Below are 27,338 nucleotides of genomic sequence, written 5' to 3'. Positions count from 1 at the left end.
GCATCCATACACTCTAATTATTCTAAATGATCAAGAGCATAAAACTCTCGCAGGAGGTTTTTATTATTATTATTATTATTATTATTATTATTATTATTATTATTATTATTATTTCGTGGTGCTTAACCAAAGAAAAAAATACCTTCCTAAGATAAAATAGACGCGAAGCCTGCAAACTCTTTCTGTGTTGATTGACTTTAGGGGAGAGGATGCACGTGGCATCAAAACAAGAGGCCACGTACCTGCTCACTGCTCGGGGATATCACGCGTCACTAACCCTTTTCTCTCCCCTCCCCCGCACAAATCACCGAATCCTCTGCACACCTTTTTGGATACCTTTCCAGCTTCCTGCTTAATATTAAAACTCTCTCTCTCTCTCTCTCTCTCTCTCTCTCTCTCTCTCTCTCATATTACCAAATATTACAGAGAGGAAATTAACGAGGCGGATCGATCAAAAGGTGCATGTTTTGGGTTTGGGGTTTGATTTATTTGGGTTGGTAAATAGGGATATAGATGGAGAAGGAAGCAATTCTGGATTACGCGTTGGTTCCAATGGGTCTGATGGTAATGGTGGCCTACCACGTTTGGCTGTTTCATCGCATCACACATCACCCCAAGACCACCATCTTCGGCATCAACGCCATCAATCGCCGCTTCTGGGTTTCCGCTATGATGGAGGTTAGGGTTTCCCCCTCTCTCTCTCTCTCTGAATTTTCTTCTTTTTTTTTTTTAACTTACTTCCTTAATTATTTAATTAATTATTTGCGCCCCTCATCAACATTTTTTTTAATATTGATTTTTGGTTGTAGATACACATTTGTGATGCTTGTAATTTGTTTTTACTTGGTTTACTTTGTTTATGAAATTTATTTTTTTATTTTAATGACTTAATTAATTACATTTTTTTTATGTGTTAGTCGGCAATATTTTGGATGTTTGAAGTGAATTAATTATAAATATTTATATGCTAATCGTACGATTTTAATTAGTTATACGAATTTTTCTTCTGGGTTTGCGCTATAATTAATGGAGGTGAGGTTATTTTTTTAATTCCCTTTTTTTCTTTCTTCCTTAATTAATACTATTTAATTAATTTTATGCTCCCATCATTAACACACACACACACACACACACACATATATATATATATATATATATATTTTAATTTTGGTTGCGTATACACATTCACGATGCCTGTTTTTATTTACTTTAAATCGAATTAATTTTTTTGTTTTTTATTTTAACAACTTAATGACATTTTGTATGTAATTAGTTGGCAATATTTTATATGTTTAAAGTGAATCAATCATGAATGAATTGTACATTTTATATGGTATTTGTTAAATGCGAGCAATTATATTTTTTTTTTATTGGAGTTCCGATTCCGAATTATCAAAATATATATACAAGTAATTATAAATTAGTTATAAGAAGTACAATTTAATTTTTTATATTTTTGTTAATTTTTAACTCGACCAATGTTATTATGAAAGTATATTTAAAAAATATTAAACAAATGCAATAAAAAAAAATCTTGTATGCATAGAATGTGTCAATGTGGTTTTTGCGGCGTTGATAACTTTTTATTTTATTTTATTTTATTTTATGACGTTGAGAATTTTCTTATATTGCCATCCAATCTTTATTCAATCAATATTTTTGCAGAGGTATTTTATAAAACCAAGAACTTAATAGTGAAATACCTTTGAAAATCTCTCTTTTAAAGCTCTGATCACTTTCGTCAAGAGTTCAATTTCTGTTTGAGAATTTGTTCCGATAAATTATCAATGGGTATATTAATAGATTGGCGATTGTTACTTTTGGATTTGGTGTCGCATCATAATATCTAAAATGACAAAATGGTGGGTGAAGTTTCTGAATTATTAAAAAATAAAATTTATTTGAAAAAAAATTTAAAAATTAAAAATATTTTTTGCTATATTTTCTGCACAAATTATATTGTAGTAAAAATAAATTTTATTTTTAATTTCAATATAACTAGAAATTAAGGAAAATTAAATATTATTTGTGAAAAATTAAATTTTATTTAATTATTTTTTATATATTTTTATTTTTATTTTTACTAATAACTAAATATAAAAATAATTTTTAGTATTTTTCTCTCAAAATTTTTAAATTTCAAATATGAGTTAATCTAAGGTATTGAATTTGAATTTTTATAAATTTGTTAATAAAATATAATATTAAATTATATTAAATTTTGATCAAATATATTTAAATTTAAAATTTAAAATTCATAGGTTAGTCAAAATAAAGATACTATTAAATCCCAAAATGATTAATTTAGGCATTTTGATGGGTTTTTTTTTTTTTTTAAGTTTTCGGAAGAGACATTGAGCCTCATATTTCTTTAATATACACTTAAGTTGATATATTTAAAATGATTAGATTTTTCAATTCCAAACTAATAGAGGAATTTTTCTTTTTATAAAATGTTGGATGCAAAATATTAAAATTAAGCATGGAGTTTAATTTGGATAAAATAAAATATAAAATAATTCTTAATTTTATTTAAATTTATACAAATTTAATTTTATTAAAGACAACGCCTTTGTTCAATCTGTTCTTTGATAAATTTATTTTAAAAAAATAAAAACTGAAATGAAATTCTCTCTTCTTATTATATGCAAAATCATGCAACGCAGGACGCGGGGAAGAGCGGAGTCCTAGCAGTGCAGACGCTGAGGAATAACATAATGGCGTCGACCCTGCTAGCGTCGACGGCGATCACCCTGAGCTCCATCATAGCAGTCCTAATGACTGGCGGCGACTGGACCCGGTCGGCCGGGCTGCCGCTGGTGCTGGGAGACCGAAGCGAGCTAGGATTTTCCATAAAGTTCTTCTCCATACTGGTATGCTTCCTGGTGGGGTTCTTTCTGAACGTGCAGTCCATTAGGTACTACAGCCACGCCAGCTTCCTCATCACCATTCCTTTCAAGAACCTCGGCAGCCACCGCCGGCGAGAAGAGAATCAGCACCACTGCTTGACGACGGAGTACGTGGCGGGGATCGTGAACAGAGGGAGCTGCTATTGGTCGGTGGGGCTGAGGGCGTTCTACTTCTCTTTCCCTCTATTCTTCTGGATGTTCGGGCCAATTCCCATGTTCTTGTGCTGTCTTGTTCTCCTCTGCATGCTTTATTTTCTGGACGTGGCGGTTCAGTTTGGGTGGCCGCCGGTTACTGATTCTGGGAACCCCCATATTGAGGAGGATCAAGGGGACAGTTGCATTGTCAGTATGGCCTGAGAGAGAGAGAGAGAGAGAGAGAGAGATCCAGATTCAACACAAGTTGAATTGGAAAAATGCATATTAATAACTTGAATTTCCTCCTTTTATTTCAACCTATATATACTAGAATAAAACAAAAAACAATTTTGAGCGGATATGGTAAAGGAAGAAGCGGGGGGGGGGGGGGGGGGGGTGGAAATCACCCTAATGGCATTTTTGGATTGTGGAATGGAATTGTATGGGATAAAAATTTGAATGGTAATCAAGTGATAAATATTATTCTATTTTTTTCTATTGTATTTGACGGAGAAATTTAAAATAGCAAGTTGTTTGATCTTTAAATCAATAAAAATGAAGGAGAATGTAAATATATACTGGATTGTAGCGTAAATAACATGGTATCACCCTAATGGCATTTTTGGATTGTGGAATGGAATTGTATGGGATAAAAATTTGAATGGTAATCAAGTGATAAATATTATTCTATTTTTTTTCTATTGTATTTGACGGAGAAATTTAAAATAGCAAGTTGTTTGATCTTTAAATCAATAAAAATGAAGGAGAATGTAAATATATACTGGATTGTAGCGTAAATAACATGGTATCACCCTAATGGCATTTTTGGATTGTGGAATGGAATTGTATGGGATAAAAATTTGAATGGTAATCAAGTGATAAATATTATTCTATTTTTTTCTATTGTATTTGACGGAGAAATTTAAAATAGCAAGTTGTTTGATCTTTAAATCAATAAAAATGAAGGAGAATGTAAATATATACTGGATTGTAGCGTAAATAACATGGTATCTCTATAGGTATATTATTATGTAAAATCTTTGCTCCAGAACACCAGCCAAGAATATTCACAATATTCACACAGCGTACACAACAGAAAAACTCAAGCCTCTCTCATAAATCTTCTCTCAGGTACAAGAAGTATTCTCTCAATATTTTTTTTTTTTTTGGCTTCTTTTCTTTCTCTATGTATTTGATCTCTTGCTTAATTTCTGAACTTCCTCAATCCTCTTTCTTTGTTGTTTCTACCACGTGATTGCTTGGCACATGTTGCTAACGTATCCTAATTGGCACTTAGTTACAACAAATCCCTACCTTGACAACTTGGTTAAGTCATCGAGCCTTTATTGAATCTTCTTGAGAGGCCCTGCTCTTCCTTGAAGGGTTCTCAACAATTTTCCCCTTACTTATGAGTTCCAATTGCTCCTCCTTGAACAGAAACTATCTCCCTTATATGGGATAAGCTCAATGCCTCAACAGTTGCTCAAGTGGGTTTTACCACTGGCGTCTTACGTGTCTCGGATTGCATTTCACGTGCCTCCGAACTGAAGGGTGGAGGGGACTCACTCAATCACTAGTTGTGACTGAAATTCAGTAAGGATTGAACACAAATATACTCAATAGATTTCAATCTGAAAAAAATATATATATTACAGAGGAATTCTAAATACACAAACTCTCTTCTCAAGTTATTCACCCTCTCTACACCACACATTACATTACACACACACATACATCTATTTATAGCAATTGCTAGAACAGTATAATCAACAATGATGGGTTGGTTGGTGAGGTTGGTAGCTGCCAATCTCCAATGTCAATAGAAGCGGCTGGTTGGTGCGGCTGCCAACGACTCTAGTCAAGTTTAATTTTCAACATCCCTCCTTAAACTTGACTCTCCTGATTTTGTAAATTCGAGCATTGTCTTCGGTCTTGTAAAAATATCATGCCTAAGTGGTTTCGTGAAAATGTCAGCAATCTGATCATACGTTCTGCAAGATATCAACTCCACTTCTTTCTTCTTGAGATGCTCTCTGATAAAATGATACTGAGTATCAATATGCTTTCTCCTTTCATGGAATATTGGATTTTTCGCAAGTGCAATCGCTGATCGGTTGTCAATGTAGACTTCCATGGGATAATTTTGAAGAAGTCTCATATACTTCAGTACATTCCTAATCCATATACCATGACAAACAGTTAAGCTGACAGCAACATACTCAGCTTCACATGATGACAATGTTACAATGGTTTACTTCTTTGATGACCATGTAAACGTTGTACCTCCCATGAAGAATGTAAATCCAATCGTGTTTTTTCTTTCATCTAGATCTCTTCCCCAATCGTTATCTGAATAACCAATAAGTTTGCAATCACCTCTTGATGAATAGAACATACCATACGTGATGGTATCCTTGACATAGCGGAGTATCCTCTTCGTTGCATTCAAATGGGACTAGTTAGGAGTCTCCATGTACTTGCTAACAAGTCCAACTCCATAAAGTATGTCTAGTCTTGTGCACATCAAATACCTCAAGCTTCCAACTAGACTCTTGAAATATGTGGGATCAACATCTCCGTGTTCATTATTTCTCAATTCCAATCTCGTTTCAACTGGAGTTGTCACAGGGTTGCATTTGTCCAACCTAAACTTCTTTAGTACTTTTTTTGCATAATGGCTCTGGGAGATGAAGATTCCCTTCTTATGTTGCACGACTTATATGCCAAGAAAATGAGCCAACTGGTCAATATCCGTCATTTCGAATTCTTTGATCGTGCTCCTTTTGAAAGCGAACATAAAGAGTAGCCTTGATAAGCAAGTCACCTCCCCAAGTAGTAATCTTTTGCGAATAGCCATGAAGAGTAGGCTACCTCTAGAAATGGTAGCCTTAAAAAATAACCATGGTGAGCAGAACATCTCTTGATGTGGCAACCTTGGTAAATAGTCTTAAAGAGCAAGCCACACCCCAATGAGATCATCTTGGCAAATAGCTCCAAGAGCAAGCCACCTCAGTTGATAGGTTTGAGGTGGTGACTCTACTAAATAGCCATGAAAAAGAAGGGTACCTCAATCAGAGAACCTAAGTTGATAAACATGGCAAAAAACCTCTAATGAGCAAGTCACCACAGATATTAAGGTAGAAGGTGGCAATCCTAATAAATACTCACGAAAAAGAAGACCACCTTGGTTTAAGAACATAAGGTGGTAACCTTACGAAATGCTCTTGATGAGTAGGTCCCCATCACCACTAAAGTAGGAGGGAATAACCTTAGAAAATATCCTTGAGAATGGACTAGTGACCATCTCAACTTGAAAAAATGAGCTTGGAGGATTTAATGCAAACAAGGTTCCAAAGCATGTCCTCTTGGAAAAATAAAACTCGACCTCAACTTGGAAAGATGAGCTTAACCTCATCTTAAAAAAAAGTAGTCCAACCCTTTGCTTGAAAAGATGAGCATGTCCTCAAGTCAAAAAAATTAGCTCAAAATCAACTTGGAAAAATGAGCTCAAAGAATTTAATGTGCAGAAGGTGCCAAAGCACCTCAACTTGGAAAACTACGCTCAGTCTCAACTCGAAAAGATGAGCTCAATCTCGACTTAGAAAGATGAGTTCGACCTTAACTTCGAGAAGTGAGCTCAACCTTGACTCAAAATGATGAGCTTAACCTCAACTCAAAAAAATGAGCTCAACCTCAGTTATAAAACCAAGCTCTACCATGGCTCAAAATATCAAGCTCCTCCTCCATTATATGATAAAAGCAGTGCCCAAGGGCACATTTGCTTACTAGGCCAAGATTTGTCATAGCTAAGAGAATGGCACTCGAATGTAGCTCAAGTTGATGGGCCAAGATTCATCCATGAATAGGAAGACAATCAAAAAATAATGTAATTCATTATCAAAAGCGAAGCCATGGAAACATACTCCCAAACTATTAAACCTAGAAGAGCCTTTTAAAGCTTGGGAATTGGGGTGGGGCATTTGATGGGTAGTAAAAGAACATGAAAACATGGCAAAAGGTTAGGCTTAATTCAATAGAAAGACTATTAGTTGCCTTATAGTTAATAGGGCATATGCACGACTCTAAATGGAAATTATAGGGTTATAAACTATAACGTCCCGAACCCGGGAGTGAGGTCCAGAGTGTTATGGTTCATGCATATATCTCTGATACCACAATTACCATGCACGCAATGAAAATAATTAATTATCCTCAATTTAAAATACCAGAGTACTAACTTTTACAACCATAAAGTATATCCACACGTCCACATTACATAACCGGAAAATTAAAACATAACATAATACTTTTGAGTTCTACAGTCATTCACCCTACGCTATACTATCACCCTACCCTGGAGCTTGCTAAGCTCGATCACCGGAAGGTCCTGAAAAATGAGTTGTATAATGGGGTGAGACACTTTTTAGTAAGATGAAATAGATTATTATCGGTGTGTGACTAGCATGAGTTTTTAGTGTAGACATAATATAACCGTTGATTTCACTTTAAAGAAAACTGCATATATAAACTGTAACTCACACCTATATTTAAAATACTTAACTTTCCTTTATTTCATAAATTTGTCTCAATGTAGTTCATTTTATATATTAATTCACATATCTGCATAGAAGTACCTTCCTTATTAGGCTATCAACATGTTTCACCCCCATGACGGGTTGTTCGACCCAAAGGCTAGACTTAGCATCAGGCCAGCCGACCAATGCTAAGTCAATATAGTCATGTCTGTCAGTACGATTTGCCTACCCTATCCTGGAAATCCTTCAAGAGGGGTCCCCTAGAATACCCTTCAAGAGGAGCTCTACTCAAGCCCAAACCATTCCATACCAATACTATCACACCAATATGGTTGCACTATAGTTCCTCTCTATAGCTACGGTACCAACCCACGAGATACTTAATCCATATATTGCATTTTAGGTAATAAATTAATAACTTGATCTCATTTTCATCAATCTGTATAAAATCTGTCACTTTCTGTCTCGGTATAAAATCGGCATATCATAACTCAACGTAAAGCCGTCATTTTCACAAATTCCGAATTATTCTCAATAATTCCATAAAAACTCAATATAAAACCATAAACATATTTCAACAAGTTTAATAAAAAGAGTTACACTCATACCACACAATTTAAATGTTTATACCATAATATAATAAACTGCCCGAAAAAATATATTTTGTAGAAAACAACGATCTGATCATCTTCATAATTTTTATTTAATTCACAATATACACTTTTCAAGAAAATGGGAGATGATTACCCTACTCACCTGGTTTTCCCCAAATATATATATAATAACCAAAAATCACCGTTTCCATATGCATAAATAATTCAAAAAAATCATATATAATATTTTGATATCCAAATTCTCAATTTAATCGATTTGATTTTGAAAATAACTGACATAATCTACTTCCCTTACCTTAGTTTTAGAGTGGCGCCTAAGATCTCTCAAATGACGATTCCACTCCAATTAAGTTGTTAAGGATTGTCACTAAAACCCCGTAGTGGTGTTTATTTTTCGATTTGGCCAAAAGACAGTCGAGAAATCTAGGGAGAGAGATGGACGAAGGACAGAGAGAGTGACTAGCACAAGGAGGCTCTCTGTAATTCAATTGAATTCAACCTTCCTCTTCAAGAAGGTTTGATTATATATATATTATTTAATTAATTATTATTATTAATTAATTAATTAATTTTTTTAATTTACTTTAATTTTAAATTTTTATTTTTTTTTACTCTTGCATACATATTATTTTTTGGGATATCTTTACATAAACCCCATATAAAGGCTTATCCACAAAAAATTTAAGGGGCATTTAACAAGGGAGATTCGCTTACGAAAGGAAAGATTAAGACATCCTCTCATACCACTACTACCTAAACGTATTGTCTGCCTCTCTTCCTTTTCATTTTGCAAATTCAAAAACATTTTTTTTATGGCAACAAGCCAAATAACTTAAAAAAACTCTTGAGGGCTTGGGTATATGTGAAGCTTGTTATACATGGAACTTATATTTTAAGAATCAATCAATTGTCATAATTTAACATATTTTAAGTTATATTTTTTTTTCAAATAAAATATAGTAGGTAATAGTTATTCATTGTCTACTCTATATCATTTCATCCAACACAAAATATAAAAGGAATACATATTCCCATAAAAAATTTAAAACTAAAAAATATCCCTTACATATTCTAGTCATACATTCATAAAAAGCTTTAGATTGTCATTTTATTTATAATAAAAATAAATTTTTAAATATACACTACTAAATACTTTTATTACGATTGCCTCAATTCTTAAAGAAAAAACATTCCATGGACTAAACTCAAAATTCAATAAATTTGTAATTTAAGTCACCAGATAAATACTTTGGCTTGAACGAGGGTTCACTAGCCACTTCTGGAACTTAACTTACTCCTTGGAGGGGATGGCGGACGTAAGTTAAGTTCCACCCTACACAAAAGTAGTGTTTGACCTCCCATATATATATATATATATATATATATATATATATATATAGCGTCCAGTATGCTCATCACAGATTGTGCACCAAGTGCCTCAGACTAAATTAAACCTGGGGAAAAAATGACAATGAATGAGGAAAAAAATTGTTCTTATATATATTATTAGCTTGCATTAACTAATCATGATGGCGTATTTTTAATCTAATTTAACTATTTCATCTCTTTGTTTTATCTGAATAATATATTTACAAACGCACATACTATAGAATGGAACCGGGAAAATTAATTGGTGGGAAAGAATAGAAATGTAGGGAGAGATACCAGTGATGCTTTTGTACGTGTCTGTTTTCTACGTAACCGACAATATATATATATATATATATGAAAAACTTTCTTGGTAGTAAGGTAAAATTCACGTGAAGCCTGCAAACTCTTTCCGGTGGTGTTTGACTTTGTGGGAGGGGGGCGCATGTGCCATCAAAAGAAGAGGCTACGTACCTGCTCACTGCTCAGGGATATCACGGGCCACTAACCCCCACGCCCACCACCACCCCAACCCCAATTTTCTTACCATTCCTATTCGGACACCACCACCCCCCCCCCCCCCCCCCCCCCCCTCGTCTACTCCCGTGATTTGAGCCACCACCTCATTTATATATATATATACTCTCTCTCTCTCTCTCTCTCTCTCTCTCTGTGCAAGGGACAGGCTTCAGTCAAAGCCCAGTCCAACTCAACCAAGCCCAAGCCCAAGCCCAAGCACTTCAAGATATTACAAGTAGCATGACGAAGCTCAATAAAACTATGAGCTTTTACCTGCTTCATAATGGTTCCAGAAAACTTTGCAGCTAATTGCTGCTCAATGCCCAGTTTAAGAGTTCAATTTGATGGTTTTACAAATTAACAAGATGGAAATGTACCTGCAAAAGAAATTCAGGAGCAGCTATACAAATCCATTTTACACTCATTGATCCAAGATTGAATCCTTCCACATGGAGATTCATGTCCGCGAGTCAGAGAGTAAGGTTGAGAATTGTTGTGAAACTTGAGATTGTTCCATCTAACTTTACCACAGTTACAATTGTAGAGGTAAATAGAAAGTGAATAATTATACAAAATTACACCAGGTAAATTCCCAGGGAAGTGGGGGGTCACAACAGACCGCTTAAATCCCTCTTTCCTAGACAGAATTTTCCTTAGACATGTAATTAACACAATATATTACTACAACTATACCCGACAAAAGTTAACTACTGAATAGATAAACGGAAGAACACCAAAATTAACGAGACTCGGCTAATTGTGCCTACGTCCTCGGACACTATCAATCAATATTTCTCTATTGTATAAATATTACAAAATGAGTGAGAGAAGAGAGAATGTGCCTAAGAGAGAAGTAGGCAAATTTTGGGGATGAGAATACAAATGGAGGTGATGGGTTTATATAGGTTAGGAAAAACCACTATTACAACCACTAATCACCTACCTTTGAAAAATTAGCCCACCATTGAAGACTTCAATGGCAATGGTAGGCTTCTAGAATAAGCCATATTTCAACAAGAATGACTGAAATTGAACACATACATGCCAACGTATTGTGCCTATGGGAGTTGGCTGTGGGGCACCTGTATATAAGCTGTGTAATATCAGTGCCTTTCCCTATGGTATAAAGTTTAAATAAAGATAAGCATATAATAATAATAATAATTATTATTATTATTATTATTATTAATTAATAATACAGATGTAAAGCTAATCCAATCAAAATTCCCAAAACCAAAATGTGTGTGTGTGTGTGTGTGTGTGTGTGTGTGTGAGAGAGAGAGAGAGAGAGAGAGAGAGGACCAGCTTACTAGCTTAGTTGCAAAAATAATGTAGAAACTTCACAATTGTATAAATTCCTCTTGTTGTAACTGAAATAATCTTGTTTTGATCAGATAGAGACGCAACATCTGCATCTGCAGCCTCACATTCGTCGCTTTTTCTTCTCTGGGGTAGCATGCACCTGTGCTTTGACTCCATATGTTTTCAACTGAAAATTTTCAAAAGCCTCAGAAACTGCTCCTACCTGTAATGTTTAATTCAAACTTTAGAAGAAAAATAGCACAGAGAGAAGAATTATTATGCAGAAAAGCATGTCTAATTAACTAGAAAAAACGCAATTTAGTTAACAAACCAGTTCAGGCTTTTTGGAATAAACTCGCACAATCATATCTTGGTAGGAAGAGGGCAGCAAGTGACTTATGCGATCATCAGGTATGGAAAACTTCTCATCTGTCTCATAGTCCTGAATATAAATCAATGCAGTTAAAAGCTGCAGAGAATGAAATAAATCACTAGGAAGGAGAATGCTCCCTAGAAATCAATCAACCTCAAGGCATGCAAATGCCTACCCCACCCCCTTCCTTTTTGCAACACTGTATATTAGATTAGGCCACTGGTTCAAGTCAGGTTTCTCCAAGCGTGGAGGTAAGGCTGTGTGTGTCATACCCTCCTCAGATCTCCAATATGGTGTGGGAGCTTTGCACACCAGGGGGTTGCATTTGCACTTGCTTTATATTGGAGAAACTCCTTCAAAGGTTTACAACATAATTTGCGCTAGTTATTTAATAATTTGTTCAAGAAGTCTTCAACATTAAATATGCTTTACCAGAAAAAGTGACATAGAATCATTCTTTTTGTTTTGTTAGTGAGACTTCCATGAGGAAATTAAATGGGATTGCCTAATATGGTTCTACTCTACAGGACAGCATTGAAGAATTGGTTCAGAAATAGCTTTCTGCCACGATTCAGGGATGCTACAACTTTGTTTTAATAAACAGTCAACAATCACCAATCTCCAAAAGCATACTTGAGGTCTGCGTATCCACAACATCATACCAACTTTGCAGACAACTGCCCATGCCAACGCAAGGTTCTTTCTTGACTGCGGTCTAACAAGTCATCAGTTAAGTGGAGCAGAAGAATATGGTATATCCCCAGAACTTGTCATATCTAGAGATGTCTCAATCATCAATAAATAGGCAATATATTAATATGATTATCATGTTATATAGGTGTCATTACAAAAATTAGAGCAATTGCTTTAATTTTTTATAGAAAAAGAAAAGAAAAAATTAATATCAAAATAACACGTCCATCCAATCATGCTGTACATCCAAGACACACCAATCCCAGAGCATAGACCAAGTCATATGCTTCTTCTTAAAGATACAAGCATTCTGTTCCAACCAAATACCCACAAAACGGCCAAAAACCTGTACCTCCACAAGCTCATCCAACTCCACTCCTACCCAATGCTATAAAAGAAATTGCCAACAAATCCTCCGCCAAATCCTTGCAAACCCAGCTATCTCCAAAAAAGCTGAGCAACTTATTCCAAACCTCCATGAGAAGAACAATGGCAAAAAAAAAAAAAAAAATGACGAGGCAGATTGTGATATATCAAAACAAAGATTGCTCACATCCAGAAATAAAGCCTTAAAAAACCACTTGCTCTGTAAACCAACGAAATAAAAGCCTTAATCTTAGTCAAGTACCATGCTGAAGCGAAAATGGCATGTTTTCAAGAATCAAATGCTCAAAGAAAGATTTAAATGAATAATCCCTATGAATCTAGAACCTACCGCTAAACGTTCTTCCTATTGGAAGGGCAACATCCGTTCAACAAGCACAACAAAGAAGAGAGTTCCTCCACCTCCCTATCATTAACAGACCTACGGAAAGTTATCCCCATTAGTGATTAAAAAAGAATAAATAACCCCATTGTGCAATGAGGAGGTATGATACAGACGAGGAAAAGAAATGAAAAGCACATAATCAACCACCCAATTGTCTTCCCAAAAAATGAATATGAAAACCATTACCCACAACAAATTCGGCACAAGGAATAAAGAGATAATAGAGCTAAGAAATACACCTCAGAGTGCTCAAAGGGACATCTTATTTTCATATTTGCATCTTGCCCATTTACCTGCATGCCCAATTTACTTTTAATAACTTTGTGCCAAAGGAATTCTCTTCTAATGAAAACCGCAATAGCCATTTACTCATTAAAGAAATGTTCTAATACGCCAATTTACCAAGACCCAAACTCCACTTCCTCTCCCCCAAACTAGGGGTGTAATCGGTTCTAAGGGTTCATTTATTGGAAAAATCAAAAACCAAACCGAACCACTCGATTTTCAAATACAATAAACCGAAACCAAACCGTAAACCGTCAATTAATAAAAAAAAACAAACCACCGGTTCTCTGGTTCAATTTAATTGTATTCTATTTTTCAAAATTTTAAACTACCGGGACAAATAATAAGCATCCATGGCCTGAGAGAGCTAGAGCTTAAGCCCACTCTGAACAACCATGGCCTTAACAAGGCTATTGGCTTGGCTCTTAAGCCCACTACATGACTTGGAAAAGCAAGAAGGATGGTGTTGGTATTTATAGGAAGGGAAATCTAGTCCCTTCCCATGCACAACCGATGTGGGAGTTTTGCAAAGGGAGGCTAGGCATGGACAATTGCAGTTCACAGGCCAGGCAAGCTCCTTTTCTGCTGCACAGACCAGAGGGGCAATTCCCCCTTTGGCTACTTGTCCGACATCGACAATTTATAAGGTGGGGGAGCCTCTCCACCTGTATAAAAGGTAAGTCCATACTACCCACCTCTTAATATTTTGAGTTAAGATTTATTTTAAAACGGAAAATATAAAACATCAATCATTCAAAAGATGGAATTACAAATTATGATTAAATAATTTATGAATGTAAGCATACAACAGATCATCATAAATATTTTTTTATCAATAAAGAGAAAATTATATTAGCAAAGCATCAAGGGGATGCCAACCCATGGTACAAAACATCAACCACTCTGTAGAGTGTCACAAACATCAAGGATTAAATTATTATCATTAACAATTTTTCCACTAAGCCAGCTGGAGGCAGCAGCAATACACTGGTCTTTGCTAGTTTGAAACGGAGTAGTTGAATCTTCAAAGGATCTCTTATTTCTTTCTTTCCAAACACACCAAAAGATGGCGAGAGGAATCAGGTTCAAAGCCTTTCACTTCCCCTTGGTGGCTCTAATGCCTTTCCAAGCCCAAATCCCCCCTCTAATTAAATTTGCCATAACCCACTACTGTCCAGTCAAGGATAGAACCAAATTCCAAGTTCCTTGTCCAGGGGCAGTGGAGAAGAATGTGGTTGATTGATTTTGCATCAACCATACAAAGAAAAAACCTATTTGTCACTGTAAACCCTATTTTCTACAGATTGTCAAGGATTAAAACATTTCCATGTACAGACTCCCAAATGGAAAAAACAACCTTTGAAGAGGCTGCCATCCTCTAAATGTGATTCCAAGGGGAGTTGTTGCAATTTGTTCCCAACAATGTGAGCTTCTTGTAGAAAGATTTAACAGTGAAAACACCATTTTTGTTCAAAGCCCATTTTGGTTTGTTGGGGATGTTTTGGTAACAGAATTTGTAGAGAATTCCATAAAAGTCAGAGGGTGCATGAAGTTCCCAATCTGCCACATTCCTAGTAAAAGGAATATTCCAGAAAATTCCCCAATCAGTGATTTGGAGATGATGACTGATAAGGGCAATTTCTCACAAGCCAAGCTGTAGATGGAAGGAAAGACAGCTCTAAGATTAATGTTCTCACACCACATCAGGCCAAAGATAAACCCTGGCCCCATTTCCCACTTAACATGTCAAAAATTGGAAAAAAATCATCCCATCCTTTCCTGATGAATTGTCAAACTCCTACACCAAAGGGTCCCCTTCGATTGTGTGTTGTCCAATCTTTATGCTCAAGCCCATATTTAGACACAATAATATCCCACCAAAAGTGGTATTTCTCCTTCATGAACCTCCATAACCACTTCCCAATAAGGGCTTTATTGAAATTGAGGAGGGATTTCAACCCCAAACCTCCCCAACAAATGGGTTGTTTGACCACTCCTCATCTAAGAAGATGATATTTAAACTCCTCACCTAAGCTTCCCCAAAGAAATCTTCTCTGAATTCCTTCCAATCTCCTAGCAACTGAGGCTAGTAAGGGAAGGAGGGACACGAAATAAATTGGAAGATGGTCAAAGTGCTCCTGATGAGGGTGAGTCTACCTCTTAATAAGAAATTTCTTTTCCATCCTGCCAATCTCCTTTCAAACTTCTCAATAATAGGGTCCCAGACTCCTTTGTCTTTGAATTTGGCTCCGAAGGGGAGACTGAGGTAATTAATGGGAAAGGATCCCATCTTGCAACCCAAAAGACCAGCAAGGAAGGTCCCCTCCCCCAACTCGTTCTATCCAATTGGAACAAGCTCACATTTACTGGGTTCACTTTTAGGCCTGAGACAGCCTCAAGTCCTAACAAAATGCATCGGAGGTTGAGGATATGAAGGGGGTCATCTTTGTGAAATATTTATCATCTGCGAAAAGAGATGAGAAACTTCTGTAAGCCTTCCATTCATACCCACCTTGAGACCTCTAAAGATCCCTCCTTCAGTAGCTTTCAACAGCATGAAACTAAGCACCTCCACAACCAAAATAAACAAAAAAGTGGACAAAGGTCTCCCTGTCTCAAGCCTCTTGAGGAGCAAAAGAAATCAGAAGGGCAGCCATTTGTGAGCACTAAAAAGCCAGCGGTTCTAATGCATTAAGCAACCCAACCACACCAAAGCTCACCAAAGCCCATTTTCTTGAGGAGATACAGAAGAAAGTTTCATTAGACATGATCGAATGCTTTCTCCATATCTTGCTTGCACACTATTCCCCTTTTTTCCTCCTTCAAATAGGCACCCACGACCACATTAGCAATAAGGGCAGCATCCATAATCAATCTTTCAGCCACAAAAGCATGCTAATACTGACCAATGACTTTAGGTATTGCTTTTTTTAACCTCTCAACTAGGACTTCGGCAATGATTTTATAAATGCTTCCACCAAGCTAATAGGGCAGAAATCCTTGATGTTAATAGCCTCAACTTTCTTTGGAACAAGAGTGACAAAAGTGGTATTGATGCAACTGACGAATCTTCCTGATCTATGGAACTCCTCAAGCACTTTAACATCTCACGCTTGAGAAGGCTCCAATTAGCTTGAAAGAAAGCCAAGGAGAAACATCCAGTCCAAGTGTTATATCCCCACTACAATTTTTAATAGCTTGGAGGACTTCTACTTCTTCAAAGGGTCTTCTCAAGACACCCTGCAATGAAAGAACTGAGAGATCTAAGAGATCATTATAAATATTATATAAAATTATAACAATTTAATTTAAACGATTTTTTGGTTTGGTTTTATGCTGGAAACCAAAATAGAAAAAAAAAATTTATTGAAAAACAAAAACTGGGAACCAAAACATTGAACCGAGATGTACTTCGGTCTACTTTTTGGTTTTTCAATAATTCTTGTACACCCCGACCCCAAACCCAAACCAAGAAAAACTCTCATGAGTCTCTACATACTCTTAGCTACCCATGCACGAACTCTAAATATGGGGAAAATAAAGAGGGATACTAGGAAAGACCACCTAGAGAAAAACAAAATATCACCCTTCCACCCATCCAGATGCTTAGCCGCCTTCCCTACCCAACAGCCTAAAAACCAAAAGACCTAAGATTACCACCCAAAGGAACTCCAAAATAAATCAAAGGCCAATCAAGGATACCACACCCAACTAAAGAAGCCAACTCCAAAGATCTAATAACTCAAATTAATACATGCCATTCCACTTTTACCCAAATTTAATTTTAACTGAAACCCTCTCAACAAGATGTAAGATGATCAGAACATTCCAAAAAAAAAAGACTCAAAAAGAGACTCCATGTGATCTTCAAAGAAAAATAGTGTCATCTGCAAACATAAATGACATACCACAACCCACTCACTCCCCACCCCAATCCCTCTTACAAACCCTCTCCTCTATCCACAGCCATATCTACCAAACTATTCAAGATATTGCTAACAAGAACAAATAAAAAGGGGAAATCAAATCCTCTTGTCTAACAACCTTCAAAGCCATAAACTGCAAGTTAGGTTCGCAATTAATAATGACTAAAAAAGAATAAGACGAGCAACCCTATCCAAGCACGCCACCTCTCCCAAAACAATTACTAACTTTCCAACCCACTCAATTATAAACCATTTCGTTGTAATTTAAACATACCCACCCCTTTCTTCTTTTTCTCCTCCTATGCACATCCTCCACAATATGACTAGCCATTAAGGAAGCAACCATGATCTGCCTAACGCCACAAAATCACTTTGACCTTGAGAAACATCAGAAAAAGCAGCCTATCCACAGGAACCTTAACAATATTCTTATACAAACTAGTAACTAGACTAATAGGCCGAAAATAAACGAAATCCATACACCAAATCATGCTATGCACCAAAATGATGAAAGTAGAGTAAATGTTTCCGACCAAAACCCCATTATTAAAATAGGACTCATTAAATGCCTTCATCAAATCCACCCTAATCACATCTCAACAATCCTAAAAGATTTCTATTTCAAACCTTCAAGACCCGGAGCCTTATCCCTTGTTATCCCAAACATCACCACCTCACTTCACTCTCCTCAAGGCCTCTCTAACCGAGTCACCTGATCTCTAGAAGTAGGATTCCACTCTAAACCCTCAAACACAAGCTTACACACATCCTCCTCAATATAAAGGTTTGTGAAAAATATATATATTTAATCTCATTACGATTCCCTAACAAATTCCTTCTCAACTTGCATTAGCCAACCTATGAAAGAATTTAGAATGGCAATCAACCTCCCTAACCCATTTGAAATTTTTCTTCTGCCTTTAACTTCTTACTTGCTAAATATCACCGCCTCCACCTCGTTTCTCAATGAAAACCTCTTTACCTTTTCACATTCCAAAAGGCTCCTTTCCTCCTCATTCCTATCCAAAGGATCAAGCTCTCTAGAATGCTAGTCTTCTAAGCTCTCATATCCCTAATAGCTCTAATATTCCACATCTTCAACACTTCTTTAAGCAGCTCAAGTTTTTTTCATGAACCTAACCCCCCCCCCCCCCCCCTTTTCCCCACCCCAACACACACACACACAAAACCCCTCCAAGCAAGCCAACATACTCATGCCAAGTATTCCTAACCAAGCATAAGACGACTAATCATCAGGCCAAATGTTTGAAACCTAAAAGAAGTAGGACCCCACTAACCTTGCTCCACCCCAACAATTTGGAAAATGAACTGACACTAGTCCATACAATGCCACAAGAGAGAATGGGAAACTCATCTTCCCCATTGAAAACAAAACAAGAACCTATCGAAACGACTAGCAACCACTCTCTCCGCACCCACAGACTAGGAGAATAAAGCATTATCTATAAGTAAATCCCTCAACCTACACTCCTTAATAAACATAGAAGTTTTGAATACTCAAAGTAAACCTGCCTCCCCTTTTCTCTCCTCTAGAAACTTCACGACAATAAGATCTCCTCATTTTATCCATTTAGGATCACAGAGACCATACATCACAAATAACTCAACCCAAAAATAAAACCTAAGAGCAGACCTAGAAGGAGTGTAGGACCATATGCCAACATGAGCCACGACTAACCCTGCCTCTAACTTCTAACAAAACCAATAACGTGAAAACCTACAAGACTGTCAATTCGACAAATAAAACCAGTATCCCACACAATGAGGATCCCCCTAGCCACCCCCTAAGAAGGGAGAGCGTCCCACTCATAACTATCATTCTGAAACTTCCTTAATCAACTCCCTCTTCCTCACCTTCCCTAAATCCCTCACGTTCCAACTAATAGTTTTTCACAATTTAGCTACTTCACCCCCTCCTTTCCCCAACCCAAAAAAAAAATTACAGAAGTAGCTAAGTTAATTCTTGTAGCACCCTCCTTTATTTGCCCCCTCATATGTCCTAGGAGTAACAACCACTTACAACTCTTGCCCTAAAGGACTCAATAACTTAATATGGCCAAAACATAGAAGGAATTTTTGTGGATCACAATTATCTCTCTAATACCCCCTCCCCACCATGGATTAATGGCAATAACTCCTCCACTCCCTTTGACACAAAGGAATACCAAAAAATCGGTAACGTTAAGCAATTTAGGAGAGGGAAAGATACCTTTTTTTGAAAAGTAAAGCTCCCTTGATCCTCCAAAGCAAGCTCATGCACAGCACTATCCGTCTCTTTTCTAAAAGGATATTCAATCAAGGCATCATTCGGACAACACACGGTATGAGGAACAATGGGCAAAGACCTCTCATTGATTAAGTTTCCTACCAATCATGTGAATTCTAATGCATTAAGCAATCCAACCACACCAAAGCTCACCAAAGCCCATTTTCATGAGGAGATAAAGAAGGAAGTTTCATTAGACATGATCAAATGCTTTCTCCATATCTAGTTTGCACACTATTCCCCCTTTTTCCGCTTCAAATAGGCATCCACGACCTCATTAGCAATAAGGGCAGCATCCATAATCTATCTTTCAGCCACAAAAGCATACTAATACTGACCAAAGACTTTAGGTATTGCTTTTTTGAACCTCTCAACTAGGACTTTGACAATGATTTTATAAATGCTTCCCACCAAGCTAATAGGGCAGAAATCCTTGATGTTAACAACCTCAACTTTCATTGGAACAAGAGTGACAAAAGTGGTATTGATGCAACTGACGAATCTTCCTGATCTATGGAACTCCTCGAACACTTTAACATCTCACGCTTGAGGAGGATGCAATTAGCTTGAAAGAAAGCCAAGGAGAAACCATCCAGTCCAAGTGCTATATCCCCACTGCAATTTTTAATAGCTTGGAGGACTTCTACTTCTTCAAAGGGTCTCTCAAGACACCCCACAATGAAAGAACTAAGAGATCTAAGAGATCATTACAAATATTATATAAAATTATAACAATTTAATTTAAACGATTTTTTGGTTTGGTTTTCAGCTGGAAATCAAAATCGAAACAGAAATTTTTTATTTAAAAACAAAAACTGAGAACCAAAAAACTGAACTGAGATGTACTTCAGTCTAGTTTTTGGTTTTTCAATAATTCTTGTACACCCCAACCCCAAACCCAAACCAAGAAAAACTCTCATGAGTCTCTCAATACTCTTAGCTACCCATGCAGGAACTCAAAATATGGGAAAAATAAAGAGGAATACTAGGCAAGATCACCTAGAGAAAAAAATATATATAACCCTTCCACCCATCCAGATGCTTAGCTACCTTCCCTACCCAGCAGCCTAAAAACCAACAGACCTAAGATTACCACCCGAAGAAACTCCAAAATAAATCAAAGGCCAATCAAGGATACCACACCCAACTAAAGAAGCCAACTCCAAAGATCTAATAACTCAAATTAATACCTGCCATTCCACTCTTACCCAAATTTAATTTGAACTGAAACCTTCTCAAAAAGATGTAAGATGATCAGAACATTCCAAAAAAAAAAGACTCCATGTGATCTTCAAAGAAAAATATTGTGTCATCTGCAAACAAAAATGACATACCACAACCCACTCACTTCCCACCCCAATCCCTCTTACAAACCCTCTCCTGTATCCACAGCCATATCTACCAATCTATACAAGATATTGCTGACAAGAACAAATAAAAAGGGGAAATGAAATCCTTTTGTCTAACACCCCTCAAAGCCATAAACCGCAAGTTAGGTTCTCAATTAATAATGACTAAATAAGACGAGCACCCCTATCCAAGCGTGCCACCTCTCCCAAAACCATTACTAACTAGACCTTAACTAGGAAATTCCAACCCACTCAATTATAATCCTTTTCGTTGTAGTTTAAACATCCCCACCCCTTTCTCTTTTTTCTCCTCCTATGCACATCCTCCACAACATGAGTAGCCATTAAGGAAGCAACCAGGATCTGCCTACCCCCACAAAATCACTTTGAGCTTGAGAAACATTAGAAAAAGTAGCCTATCCACACTCCACAGGAACCTTAACAAAATTCTTATACAGACTAGTAACTAGACTAATAGGCCGAAAATCAACGACTTTCATACACCAAATCATGCTATGTACCAAAGTGATGAAGGTAGAGTAAATATTTTTGCCCAAACCCCCATTAGTAAATAGGACTCATTAAATGCCTTCATCAAATCCACCCTAATCACATCTCAACAATCCTAAAAGATATCTACATTAAACCATCAGGGCCCGAAGCCTTATCCCTCGGTATCCCAAACATCACCACCCTCACTTCACTCTCCTCAAGGCCTCTCCAACCAAGTCACCTGATTTCTAGAAGTAGGATTCCACTCTAAACCCTCACACATAAGCTTACACACATCCTCCTCAATATAAAGGTTTGTGAAAAATATATATATTTAATCTCATTACAATTCCCTAACAAATTCCTTCTCATCTTGCCATTAGCCAACCTATGAAAGAATTTAGAATGGCAATCAACCTCCCCAACCCATTTGAAATTAGTCTTCTGCCTTTAACTTCTTACTTCCCTAAAGATCGCCACCTCCACCTCGTTTTTCAATGAAAACCTCTTCACCTTTTCACATTCCAAAAGGCCCCTTTCTTCCTCTTTCCTACCCAAAGGATCAAGCTCTCTAGAATGCTAGTCTTCTAAGCATAGCTTTAATATTCCACATATTCAACACTTCTTTAAGCAGCTCAAGTTTTTTCATGAACCTAATCTAACCCCCACCCCCGCTCAACACACACAGACACACAAAAAACCCTTCCAAACAAGCCAACATCCTCATGCCAAGTATTCCTAACCAAGCATAAAACGACTAATTATCAGGCCAAATGTTTGAAACCTAAATGAAGTAGGACCCCACTTAACCTTGCTCCACCCCAACAATTTGGAAAATGAACTGACACTAGTCCATACAATGCCACAAGGGAGAATGGGAAACTCGTCTTCCCCATTGACTACAAAACAAGAACCTATCGAAACGACTAGCAACCACTTTCTCCACACCCACAGACCAGGAGAATAAAGCATTATCTATAAGTAAATCCCTCAACCTACACTCCCTAATAAACATATAGAAGTTTTGCATACTCAAAGTAAACCCGCCTCCCCTTTTCTCACCTTTAGAAACTTCACCATGTTAAGATCTCCCCATTTTATCCATTTAGGATCACAGAGACCATACATCACAAATAACTCATCCCAAAAATAAAACCTAAGAGCAGGCCTAGAAGGAGTGTAGGACCATATGCCAACGTGAGCCACGACAAACCCAGCCTCTAACTTCTAATAAAACCAACAAGGTGAAAACCTACAAGACTGTCAATTCGACAAATAAAACCAGTATCCCACATAATGAGGATCCCCCCAGCCTCCCCCTGAGAAGGGAGAGCGTCCCACTCATACCTATCATCCTAAAACTTCCTTAATCAGCTCCCTCTTCCTCACCTCCCCTAAATCCCTCACATTCCAACTAATAGTTTTTCACAATTTAGCTACTTTACCCCCTCCTTTCCCCAGCCAAAACAAAAAAAATTACAGAAGTAGCTAAGTTAATTCTTTTAGCACCCTCCTTTATTTGCCCCGTCATATGTCCTAGGAGTAACAACCACTTACAACTCTTGCCGTAAAGGACTCAATAACTTAATATGGCCAAAACATACAAGGAGTTTTGGTGTATCACAATTATCACTCCAATACCCCCTCCCCCCATGGATTAATGGCTATAACTCCTCCACTCCCTTTGACACAAAGGAATACCAAAAACTCAGTAACTTTAAGCAAATTAGGAGAGGGAAAAATACTTTTTTTTTCAAAAAGTCAAGCTCCCTTGATCCTCCAAAGCAAGCTCATGCGCAGCACTATCCGTCTCTTTTCTGAAAGGAAATTCAATCAAGGCATCATTCAGACAACACACGGTACGAGAAACAATGGGCAAAGACCTCTCATTGATTAAGTTTCCTACCAGTCATGTGAATTCTTTAAATGGCAAACACCAACCTGTGCTTCTTCAGAGGAGCTCCAAGTAGCATCATCCCCCACTTCCTATGGTCACCCAGTCCCACAGTACAACTGGTGGGCCCCTCATATATTGGTCATGAGGCTTAGAGAGGATCAGGTTCATCCTCCAGCCTATTTTCTGCCATCAACTGATCCAATAAGAATCTTTCATTAGATTCATAAACTCCACATATCAGAATCTAACTCTAAGAACTCTTGAGTTGCAATGTTTCCAATCTCTGGCCCCTCAATCTCTTTCATCTCGTCTCTCAGAGCAGACAGCAAAGAAGAAATAACTCAGTGTCCAGGATCAATAGGCACTGTACCTTTAGAATCTGGTTGATCACCAGGAGCAAAATCTGACATAACCCCCTTCAAAACCAAATTGTCAATTTGGGAACAGATTTTATTTGGATTATTCAACCCCCTCCCCACTGCCCCCCTTGTGAGTCCAGCACCCTTCTACAGACTGCTTCCATGGCCTTTCCACCCCTTATGCCTTTTCCTTACAAATCTTATGTACTGGCAAGCCACCCCTTGGTTCCTTAAGTTTAAAGAAGCGCACAACCCATTAACTATCTCATTATTTTCCTCTATCTCTAAAAGAGTGCCACCCATTCCTGTTAGAGTCAAGCTGATCCAACTTTTTACTACTTAGGCATAAACCAGGGATAAAATTCAAAATGTTTAATAAAAGAAATTTCCATACCTTGAAAAAATTGACGCTGGACAAGGAGTACATGCACAAAAAGAAATGAAAAAAATCATCAGAAAAAGAAGGGATTTGAACAATAAGGGAAAATAATTGCAAAACCCAAGGAAAAGCTGCTAGAAAATCAGCATTGATGCCTCATACTCCTTATAAAATACCTTTCAAGAGGATTATGCCTTCCACGAGTCAAATCAACCCTGACATTGGTAACAGCAACATCCTCTTCTCTTAACATCACCCGACCAGTTTTCTGTTTAATAAAATTACATGATGTCCAATTGAGAGACTTGTCCCACTACCTTAGCAAAGTGCACATACATAGAAAGCAAATATGCAAGCAAGAACATAAACAGTTTGCACAGGGACCTGTGAACAAATGATATCTTTCGGAGTGACATCTTTGAAATATTCCAGATTGTCCTTCGGAACAGTAAGCTCATTACAAAACTGCAAAAAAGGAAAGCAAAATAACAGCTTAGACTTTACCTTTAGAATGTCACACTACTCTGAAAAAATAAAAGTTAATTATATAAATATAAAATGCATGTTACCAAATTAAGGAAGGGATTCATACAGTTCTCCAATTTACAAGTACTTCTAAGTAAACAATCAAAATAGAAACAATATCCAGGCAAAACTCCCGCACCTGGTACAAATCCCTCCTGCGAATGCGACGTATCAGGTCCCTAGATTCCTTTAGTTCTGGGTCCTGAGCTGTCTCAATTGCTTTTAATATTGAATCATCCAACTGCATTTTCAATAAGATTGCATATTTTGAATAGGCAGGATTATTTTGCGCAAAAAAAAAAAGAAAAAAAAAAGGCAAAATGTTCTTATAACCTTCCAATATTCAGAAGGATCGTGAATGTGAGATGAAATTTGTAGATAATCATTTGCTTTACACAAGGCATCTACAACCATGAGTTCTATAGCCTGAAAATGATAACAATGCCAAATTGAAAATGTTAGGGGGGCTCTAAACTAAGCACAAAACAACTAATTAAAAAGTAATGTTTGATGCAAAGATGCTTATAATTAAAAAATGAACTAACAAGCAAGACAGAATCATCAAAAATTACTAGAGCTTGTATTTGTTTTCTTTCTCTCTCTTTTTTTTTTCACCTGCAATACTGGGGTTGCTGAATGAGAAATTGAACAACTTGCATTTCATACCTTTACTTTTGCATGCGTGTAGACGGTTCGATGCAGATCAGCACGAGTGGCAAACAACTTGTATACAGTAAGATCTAGCAAATTTTCCAATCACAAACATAAGAAAATGAAAAAATTAAGAATGTACATGGTCAAAATGTCTAGATGCAAACAGTTGACCAGAAAATACTTACAATCCTTAGCTGGATAGCATATCTCATTGTCCAAAACCCGCATTGTCTCCATTAACCTGCAAGTACAGAAATTAATATGATGCTGGAAAAATGATAATTTATTCAGTTATCCACTGGGAAGAATAAGATTTGGAAGGATGCAATTTCAAATGTCAGCTCAACAGCATGCATTTACGCACCTATAGCAGATTGAAGTATTTAAAAAATTGCAACTTATCAGTGTTTGGAGTCAGCTTACTGAAGGGATATTTTCTAACAGAATAGTGGTCCCAATAATAACAAAAACATGATAATTGCATAGATTGTGAGAAAAACCTTTGGAACTGGAAGTTGCAACCTAGGCCACAAGCTCGGCAATCACGAGTGATGTAATCGAACCTGCAGGTAAGTAAGCCATATAATATTATGCGCAGACATCAACATAAATCATGAATGAAATTGGAAATTACACAATTCCAATAGACATATCTAATTACTAAATTTCACTTACTTGTCAACATCAATCCCATTTCGACCATTTGCAACAATATCATACAGAAAATACTTTTCTCTTGTGCTCTACATATTTTATAAATAAGTGAGACTAACAATAAGAATAATAGGACGACATAAAGTCAGCTGTGCAAGCATATCAACTGTTCAACAGATTACACTAAAAAGGAATAAAAAGTATGCCAGCAAAGAGGGTCAAATGAAATTACTTTTGGCCGTGCAATTTCGCAGCTCGCAATTATCATTTCCTGCAAAAAATATATATACATATATATATATATATAAAATAAATCACAATACAAGAGAAAAAGCAGAAGTATAGGTACTTTCCATCGTAGAAGAGTAATGTACACTTTAGTTATACAGATATAAGAATTTCTTCATAGAAAGCCAAAACCAATTCACGTAAAGATTGTAAATGTTAGATTACAACTTTACCTAGGGCTAACAATGCAGATCAAGCTTTAACACTCCCTTGCACATTAAGCCAATTTCACATGTAGAGATAAACAAACAATAAATAACATCCATTATAGGGAACAAGATCATTTTTAACCACCACAATATAAACACGAGCAACAAGACTAGAGCTCAAGACCTCTTGGCAACATAGCTCTGGAACCATGTTAAGCAATCACTTTACCTAAAGCTTAAGCTTTTAGATTGTGAACCAACATTCTATATCAAGCTTTGACAATAACAATCAATATTACTACCATACTCATGAGATTGACCTTCATGGAGGATATAGTGGGCAAGAAAAAATGGATGTCAATACAACCTTTCCTACAAGCTTGTCAACAAAATTCAGCATATCATCACAAATCCACCTTGTTGCCTGCATGGTATCACGGTGTTACATTCTTGCATCCATGACAAGTGCAAGAGGTTCATATGGGCAGCCTTGGAAAGAACAGGGCATGCAAATGCACAGTGGAAGTAAACATTGTAAACATGGATTTGATTATGGAGATGTCATAGATGGACTTTGAGTGTCGCTCTAGCCTCGTGGCGCATCCACATAGTTATGGTGTTCTTGGTAAAGTGAAATATGATTCTTTAGATGGCAAATCCACATAGTTATGGTGTTCTCGTAAAGTGATGCATGAGTCTTTAGACGCATAGGTGATTCCTCGAGCTAGAACAAGAATGATATGAATAGGTGAGCATCCCAACACCCATGGTCTCCTTTCAGGCACTAAATGAGCACCACAAGGAGCAGTTTGAGTGGGACTTGAACATCTTCAAAGCGTGTCTTGGGCTTTCATATGGGATTGAAAGCCCATGGACA

General features: G+C 36.9%; 2 protein-coding genes across 8 annotated transcripts in view; one reads left to right on the top strand and one right to left on the bottom strand.

The window, feature by feature from the left end:
- Positions 1-242: 242 nt before the first annotated feature.
- Positions 243-3,403, top strand: LOC131168638 (uncharacterized). Its single transcript, XM_058128232.1, has 2 exons — positions 243-678; positions 2,667-3,403. Exons 1-2 carry the CDS (start codon positions 514-516, stop codon positions 3,264-3,266), a joined length of 765 nt encoding a protein of 254 aa, XP_057984215.1. The 5' UTR covers positions 243-513; the 3' UTR covers positions 3,267-3,403.
- LOC131168637 (uncharacterized) overlaps positions 3,139-27,338 on the bottom strand; it is a 36,828-nt gene continuing 12,628 nt past the window's right edge. The window contains exons 8-21 of one of the 7 annotated variants that reach the window (XR_009140365.1): positions 26,257-26,295; positions 26,046-26,113; positions 25,871-25,933; positions 25,556-25,611; positions 25,383-25,456; positions 25,050-25,142; positions 24,856-24,957; positions 24,576-24,656; positions 24,368-24,459; positions 24,207-24,222; positions 11,714-11,824; positions 11,391-11,605; positions 7,375-7,431; positions 3,139-3,262 (exon numbers count right to left, since the gene is read on the bottom strand). Coding sequence is in view for 1 of the 7 variants with exons in the window: in XM_058128231.1 (XP_057984214.1) it covers positions 11,504-11,605; positions 11,714-11,824; positions 24,207-24,222; positions 24,368-24,459; positions 24,576-24,656; positions 24,856-24,957; positions 25,050-25,142; positions 25,383-25,456; positions 25,556-25,611; positions 25,871-25,933; positions 26,046-26,113; positions 26,257-26,295 (897 nt within the window). In the remaining 6 variants the exon portion in view is untranslated. Of the gene's footprint in view, positions 3,263-7,023; positions 7,432-10,823; positions 11,174-11,227; positions 11,606-11,713; positions 11,825-24,206; positions 24,223-24,367; positions 24,460-24,575; positions 24,657-24,855; positions 24,958-25,049; positions 25,143-25,382; positions 25,457-25,555; positions 25,612-25,870; positions 25,934-26,045; positions 26,114-26,256; positions 26,296-27,338 lie in introns of those variants that run through there. The other 6 variants (XR_009140366.1, XR_009140364.1, XR_009140367.1 and 3 more) reach the window with 6 other exon arrangements.

The sequence above is a fragment of the Malania oleifera genome, chromosome 11 (assembly GCF_029873635.1).
Source record: "Malania oleifera isolate guangnan ecotype guangnan chromosome 11, ASM2987363v1, whole genome shotgun sequence".
Classification (NCBI taxonomy): Eukaryota; Viridiplantae; Streptophyta; class Magnoliopsida; order Santalales; family Ximeniaceae; genus Malania; species Malania oleifera.
Note: the sequence above shows the minus strand (reverse complement) of the source record. Positions and strands in the feature narration are given on the sequence as shown.

Excerpts from the sequence above, each read along its gene's own strand:
- LOC131168638 (XM_058128232.1), top strand. The coding sequence starts at position 514 with ATGGAGAAGGAAGCAATTCTGGATTACGCGTTGGTTCCAATGGGTCTG. Across the intron at positions 679-2,666 it reads GGGTTTCCGCTATGATGGAG|GACGCGGGGAAGAGCGGAGT; the intron begins GTTAGGGTTTCC and ends CATGCAACGCAG.